Source organism: Myotis brandtii, unplaced genomic scaffold (genome assembly GCF_000412655.1).
Source record: "Myotis brandtii unplaced genomic scaffold, ASM41265v1 scaffold103, whole genome shotgun sequence".
NCBI classification, from domain to species: Eukaryota; Metazoa; Chordata; class Mammalia; order Chiroptera; family Vespertilionidae; genus Myotis; species Myotis brandtii.
In genome coordinates, this window is record NW_005353460.1 from 2,760,075 (window position 1) to 2,768,215 (window position 8,141).

The 8,141-nt window shown below is 39.2% G+C and overlaps 1 protein-coding gene across 1 annotated transcript in view; it reads left to right on the plus strand.

The window, feature by feature from the left end:
• LOC102251637 (disintegrin and metalloproteinase domain-containing protein 18-like) overlaps positions 1–8,141 on the plus strand; it is a 91,486-nt gene that overhangs the window by 34,376 nt on the left and 48,969 nt on the right. The window contains exons 4-5 of the mRNA XM_014536896.1: positions 4,099–4,175; positions 4,644–4,821. Of these exons, the coding sequence (XP_014392382.1) occupies positions 4,099–4,175; positions 4,644–4,821 (255 nt within the window). The remainder of the gene's footprint in view (positions 1–4,098; positions 4,176–4,643; positions 4,822–8,141) is intronic.

An 8,141-nucleotide genomic window follows, 5' to 3' on the forward strand; every position in this document is an offset into this window, starting at 1 on the left:
ATTTCCACTGGCAATGTATGAGAGATGAGTGTCTGCATTCCTGCCGTGGTGATCACAATTCAGTATTAAAATTAATAGACCTTCTTATAGATGTGTAGTGATATCTCCTGAGATTCTGACTTGCATTTCCCAGTAACTAATGATGTTGAACATATTTTCATGTGCTTATTTGTCCCGTTTTTGTGAAATATCCCTGAAATGTCTTTTCCCATTTTCTAGTTTGATTTGTTTTTAATAAATTTTTGAACAACCTATACATTCAAAAGAGAGATATCTATTATGTGAATATGTATTATGCCAGATATATGGTATGCAAATATATTCTCCATTGTTGTAATTTGTCTACATTATTTTCAAAAGGACATTGATCAGACATTTTTGCATTGTTCTTTTGGGCTCCGTGAGCATGTTCAGGAGAGTTCATTTTAATTCTCTTTCAGGTAAATCATGTAACTTCATTTCACTAGGGTCAGTTTTGGAGATGTATCTTATTCCTTTGTGTGAGACATCTTTTCCTGATTGTTTTATTAATTCACTGTTTTGGTGTCTGCTTCCTAGAAGGCTCTCTCAGCCTTCACTTTGGGGGAGTACAGAAGAGGATCCCACAAAACATCCTGGAAAGAGATTTGGGGGCCTCCACTAGCACTTTGCCATCTTTTGGGCAAAGCAGGCATTCTATTTATTCTGCCTTCTCTGTGCTGCTCAGCAGAAAGGACCAGTGGCATTTACCATCCCGAGCTGCTGCCTCTGTTCTTTCCCTGACAACCAGAGTGTGTGGGACTCATCGGGGCTCCAGGATTGGTGAGACAGATGCTAGTTCCTTGGGCAATTGTGGTGAAGTGGAGGCACTGCATGCGTGGATCAACTCTTTCCTACCCCAGGAGGAAGCACAGAGCTGGGATTTTCCGTCCATACACTCTGGGCAGAGTTGGGGTGGGGATGAATCAACAGTGGCTGTTTGCCACCCCCTCTATTGCTGCCTGGGTGGCTAGACTGTGCTGAACCCATCAGATCTCCAGGACTCCTGTCACAGATACTAGTTCTTTGGGTCAGCCCCTCAGAAACATTAGGGCCCTGGCCTTGTGAGCAAACTGCTTCCCACCCATCAGTAGGACGGTGACTAGAGGATGTCTTTCTGATCATATGGCCGGGCTCTGGGGCAGAGTTTCTGATGAAAATGTCTCCCAATCCTCCCTACTGGCTTTGGTAACTGATTTTCCATTCTTTTATGTTGTGCAGGAGGCTGTCTATTCATTTCTGGTTTCTCACAAAGGAAACTGTGAAGTGTTGCTGAATTGGTGTGTTTGTTGGGGGATGGAGGAGCCAGGACTTCTTACTCCACCATCGAATTTAATTTCGATGTTCATTGTAACACATTTTCATAGCTTTTTAAGAATGTTTGTGTGATAGTTTCAATACATGCCTCATGTCAATATTAGTATCAGTGGTTGTGTTTTCCCGTTTTTGCTGTGATTTCCTTGCTTGTTGATATAGGGTGTAATTTCCAGTTGCATTCCTTTTTTTTTTTCTTCTTTTTTTTTTATTGTTCAAAGTTTTACATATGTCTCCTTTTTCCTTGATTGACCCCCCTACCCACAGCTATGCTGCCCCCTTCCTTGCAAGCTCCCCCTGCTCCAGTGTCTGTGTCCATTGGTTATGCTAATATGCGTGCATACAGTCCTTTCCTTGCTTTCTTCATGTTTAAATAACCTAGATTTGAAAGCAGTCACCCAGGTTAAGTGTAGATTTAGTGTGTTCTATTGTTCCAATGGCAATTAGCCTTCTTGGGTCCTTTGATGTTATATTGTTGTGCTCTGCTGGAGCTCCTGCTGGAGCTCTGCCTGTGCAGCCTTTAGGGGTAAAAGGCACTTTGCTGTGACAACCTGTATTGCCAGGTGGGGTTGGATGGTGAAGAACCCATGGGAGGGAGAGCATTTCCTCTGACTGTTCTCCAGCCACAGGATGCCAGTAACTTCCAAACTGTTCTCCTAACCAATTGCAGGTTTTCACATTCCCTTCAGCAACGTACAAGAGTTCCAAGTGCTCCAGATCCTCACTAGTACTTATTTTTCATTTTTAAAAATGTGTCCTTATTGATGAAAGTATTACAGATGCTATTTGTTATTTTGATGTTGATTTGACAAGACCCTTATCAGTTATATGCTTTGCAAATATTTTTCCCCATTTCATGAGTTGTCTCTTTCTAGATCATATCCTTTGACATGCAAAAGTTTTTGTAATTTTAATGAACTCCACTTTATTTTTGGTTATTGTTTGTGCTTTCTGTGTCAGAACTAAGGAAAGACTCCCACTTCCATATCCAAATTTATGAAGATTTACCCCTATAGTTTCTTGTAAGAGTTTTATATTTTCAGCTCTTATATTTGGATATTTGATCCATTTGGACTTAATTTTTGTACATGGTATATAGTCATTACCTGATATTATCTTTTGCATATGGATTTTCAGTTTTCCTAGCACAATTTGTTGATGAGACTATTTCTTTACATTGAATAATCTTGGAAGTTATATAAAAATTTATTAACTGTAGATGTATGAGTTTATTTCTGAACTCATAATTCTATTGCATTGGTCCGTATATCTCTCTTATTATAGTACCACACTGTTTTGATTGTTGTAGCTATGTAGTAAGTTTTTATTATTAAAAAAACTCTTACACAGTTTTAATTGGGTTACATAGCTTTTTATTACTGAGCTGTAATATCTCTTTTTATATCTTAGATACAAGTTTTTTAAAAGATATATGTACAAACAACAACAAAAAATAAACTGGAGTTCATTAAAATTACAAAAACTTTTGTACATAGATACAAAACATACTTAGATATAGAACAGAATAATGGTTGCCAGATGGGGATGGGGCTTGGAGGACTGGGAGAAAAAGGGAAGGGATTAAGAAGTACAAGTTGGCATTTACAGAATATTCACAGGAATGTAGAGTACAGCATAGAATTTTTTGCAATTATATTGCAAAAAGTATTTATGGTGCTAGGTGGGTACTGAAAATATCAAGGGAAACATATTGTAAATTATCTAATATAAAATAATATTAATGTAAACTGTAATTAAAAATAAATTTTAAATTACAAATAAATAACTGAAATAAAATATATGTATTATGAATCATTTCATCTAGGCCCATGGTTGGCAAACTGCGGCTCACGAGCCACATGTGGCTCTTTGGCCCCTTGAGTGTGGCTCTTCGTAAGCCTGAGGAGTACCCTAATTAAGTTAATAACAGTGTACCTACCTATATAGTTTAAGTTTAAAAAATTTGGCTCTCAAAAGAAATTTCAATCGTTGTACTGTTGATATTTGGCTCTGTTGACTAATGAGTTTGCCGACCACTGTGCTAGGCCGAGGCAGGGCAGCACAATGCAATTCAGCAAAAATGAATACACCTTGTTTTTTTTGTTTTTTTTTTTTAACATATTTAGCTTTAAGAAAGAACAAGTGGAAAGCACAGGAAATTTCCCTGCATCCTCCCAAATTAGTTACCCTATTATTAACATCTTGGATTAGTATGCTATTTAGGTTACAATTTATGAGTCAATATTAATATATTACTATTTATTAAATCTTACAGCTTACATTAGGATTTTTTTTCTGTTTCTGTTTTTGCTTGTTTATTTTATGTTTTTAGATTCAATTGTTGATATATATTTATTTACATTTTATTGTTCATATGTTTATGTTTATCTTTTTTCTTAATTTTTTTGAAGAAGTATTACATTAAATTATTACATTTCATATAATACTGGTTTGGAGGTGATAAACTCCTTTAGCTTTTTTTTTTTTTTTTGTCTGGGAAGCTACATGTCCTTCTATTATAAAAGGTTCTTTCAAAATTTTAGAATTCTTTATTATAGCAAGAATTTTTTGGGGGGAGGGCATTATAGGCAGATGATTTTAAAGAGGGAGAAATTGTAGGTAGATCAAAAGGAAATGGGATATCTGGTAAATAACATTGTTTAATTGGCTAAATCTGTACATTTCATAATATCTAGAAAGTAAGTATAAAACCACACACTTCATGTACAAACCATTCATGAATGTACCTTTATGTACTCCTGTTAGAGGCATTGCTTTTACCAAGGATATGCTGCAGAGATTCCAAATTCAGTCGTGACACTAAGCACCTGTTCTGGACTCAGGTAATGGCAACTTCCAGAGATGTGCATGATTGACAATCTTGTGTAAGACTTTAATTTTCCCAAATTCCTTGAGTGATAGAGTGAAAGCAAAGAAAATATAGGCTTTGATCATGTTTCTTCACATATACTTTCTATTTCTGTCCTCCTCTTATATTTTTTATATTTTGTTGTCTCTATCCTAAGCTTACAGTCATAAAATTTATTCAGAAAAGTCCACTAGTATAAAGAATATTCATATGGATTAGCCATACAAGAACCACAGGGACTTATAAATGCCATAATAGACAGATGGCATAAAATGAGGTTGAAAGTTAATTTGAGTAAAATAGGATGATTCTTAGATTTAATTTGACCATAAAGACAACTATCAAATTTGTATGAAAGTTTTTATTTAGTATAATTTACATTTCTCAAAGGGAAAATCTGTATTAATTACTTTTATGTCTTTTTATGTATTTAAATATTCAGGGGATTATTGCAGTTGGTGAATGTCAGTTACGGAATTGAACCATTGGAATCCACAGCTATGTTTGAGCATATGCTTTATCAAATAAAGAATAATAAAGCTGATTTTCTCCCCTTACAAGACAATTATCCTAAAATCCAATTGGGAGATCAGGCCTACAGGATTCTTGTGAAGTCAGAAGTAAGCCACCGTATTCTGAAATTTTAATTTTGCTACGTTTGATAAACTTATTCTCATAGAAATTTGTTACATTTAGAAAACAAATTTAACCATATTAATTATATTAAAATGTTCTCTTGTAAGACATTTATTTTAAGTATTTTATGAATATATTTTATGAATATATAAATAAGAATATGTTTAGCTATAAAAGAACCATAGGGACTTGTAAATGCCATAATTGACAGATGGTATAAAATGAGGTTGAAAGTCATATGTAATTGGAAGTGTAGTAATATAAACAAACACACTTTAAATATAAACATTATCATATTTCCCTAGTTGCATTTTTATTGAATTTGCATCCTACTAATGCAATGATATCCAGATGTGCTGGTTATTATTTTATCCATATTTTTCTTACCAATACATATATTAACTTTGTACAAAAGTATTATTTTGATAGAAAATTTAAAAGTAGAAAAAATCAAAATGTTGTCCCAAATATCATTATCTAGAGATAGTGTTCTTAGAGTTTTGGAATATTTGGTCCAATTTTTAGAATGTATCTACACTAATAAAAGACAAACATGCAAATTGACCATCCCTTTGCTATGCCTTCAGCCACGCCCACCAGCCAATCAGAGCAACTATATGCACATTAACCCAACCAAGATGGCGGCCGGCAGCCACGGAGCTGGAGCAAGCAGGAGGCTTGATTGCCCCAATGATGGAGGAAGGCAAGCCTCCTGCCTGCATCATGGCCAGCTCTGAGCTCCACTCAAAGCAACAAAGTTTCAATTATAGAAGATAAATAAACCCCACATACCTGCTTTCAGCTGACTGTGACCATGGAGCTGGATTGAGCAGGAGGCTTGGGTTGCCCCTGGTGATGGAGGAAGCCAAGCTTCCCTCATGATCGCCCTGGCTGGCTCTGAGCTCCACTCCAGGCTACAAAGTTTCAATTATAGAAGGTAAATAAATCCCAGAATAAAAAAAAAGAAAAAAAGGAGCAGCTGGGAGCTTCCGTCACCGGGGGGCTTGGCCAGTCTGAAAACGGCCCTCAGCCCCTCACCCAGACTGGCCAGGCACCCCAGTGGGGACACCCCACTCTAAAGTGGGTATGTGGCCAGCCTGAAAACAAACATCAGCCCCTCATCCAGGCTGGCCAGGCACCCCAGTGGGGACCCCCCCCCTGAAGGGGGTGTGACCAGCTGCAAACAGCCATCAGCCCCTCACCCAGGTTGGCCAGGCACCCCAGTGTGGGGACCCACCCTGAAGGGGGTGTGATTGGCCTGCAAACACCCATCACCCCTCACCCAGGCTGGCCAGGCATCCCAGCAGGACCCCCACCCTGATCCAGGACACCCGTCAGGGCAAATCTGTCGACCCCCACCCATGCACCAGGCCTCTATTCTATATAATAAAAGGGTAATATGAAAATTGACCCTAACAGCAGAATGACTGGGAATGACTGGTCACTATGACACACACGGACCACAATCGGCCAGACTCTCAATGCAGGAGCCGCCCTCTGGTGGTCAGTGCGCTCCCACAAGGGGAGCTCTGCTCAGCCACAAGCCAGGCTGACGGCTGCCAGTACAGCAGTGGTGGTGGGAGCCTCTCCCGCCTCCTCAGCAGCGCTAAGGATGTCCGATTGCAGCTTAGGCCTGCTCCCTGCTGTCAAGTGGACATCCCCCAAGGGCTCCCGGGCTGCCAGAGGGATGTCTGACTGCCAGCTTGGGCCCAATCCCCCGGGGAGCGGGCCTCAGCCAGCAGATGGTCATCCCCTGAGGTGTACCAGACTGCGAGAGGGCACAGGCCTCGCTGAGGGACCCTCCCCGAGTGCACAAATTTTTGTGCACCAGGCCTCTAGTCTTCTACAAATGTGGATTTATAAATGTATAGATTTTTTTAAACAAAAAATTATCTAACCATGTATGTTTCTTTGAAATTTCATTTTTTGCTCTTCAGAGGACAATGCATTCTTTCACTTATTAAATTATTTTACGTGTCTTATTTTAAGTAATATTGGTTAACATTGTTTAACATATTATATATATATATATGTAAAAATTGCCACTTAGTTCTTGTTAAAATGCAGAATGATCCAATAACTTTAGCAAATAATCTGGCACTTTTTCTTTCCCTCAAGGAAACACAGACATGAAACTTTATTTTAGTCACTTAACACATTGGTGTTAATACTATTTCCCAACTAAAAAGAAAAAGGCATCTGGACTGTCTCCAGTTTGCCCTCACAGAAAAACCATAATCTACAGTATCAGAAACTAGTTGGTAAATTAAAATATTGTAACAACTTTTCAGAATCTTCTTTTTCATGATACTCATTAGAGCATCATCTCCATGTCAAAGGATTCACTCTGGGGCTGCTGAAACCTGGTTGAATGACCTCATCATTGTGTGAAGAACCTCTTGGGCCTCCTGGTTGTGTTGCTATACTCTTCCAGGGTGAGGGGGGGACAGGGTGTGAGGACTCCTGTGGCATTCAGTCTGAGGGAAGGGGCAGAGGAAGAGGCCTGCAGTCTGTCCCTTCCAGAGGGAGCACAGTGGCCAGAGACCCAGGGTGCCAGCAGCAGGGGCCCATAGGGTCAGTACACTGTGAGTCTCCAGGAGACAAGGCAATGAGGAGTCAGAGAGGGAGGGAGGGACAGCAGCTCTCAGCCTCCAACCGGGGAATCCACTATCTCCACTGCTCCACCACCTCAGCCCCACCTTTGTCATGGCATGGGGAAGAGGCCTGCGGGGGGCTCCAATCTGTTGGGGGGCCCCGCCCCACTGGGAGCAGTGGCTACTTTGGACTGCTCAACTCACTCCCTGCTCCAGCAGTCTGGCGCTTTCCTAGCATTTTGCACTCCCACAATTACTATATGACTCAGGAATCCCACAATTACTATATGACTCAGGAATTCCATTTCTAAGTACCAAGAAAAAGGAAAGACAAAATTGCACAAAGACCTGTACATTAATGTTTATAGCAGCTTTATTTATAAAAGCTGAAATGTCTACAAATGATCAAAAGATAAATGTATAAACATGTTGCAATGCATATCTTCAATGGCACACTACTTAGGAAGACACTAATGAATTACTAATAATCACAAGATGGATGAATCCTCAGTGAAAGAAACCAGATAGAAATGAGTACATGCCATATGATTCCATTAATATGAAATTCTAGAATAGATCATTGTAACCTATGTTGAAAACAAACAGCAGATCATTGGTCATTGGTTTCCTTGAGCCGGGTGGCTATTGACTTGGAAGAGGGTAATGACAACATTCTTGGTCTTATGGAAATGGTTACATGGCTGTATATG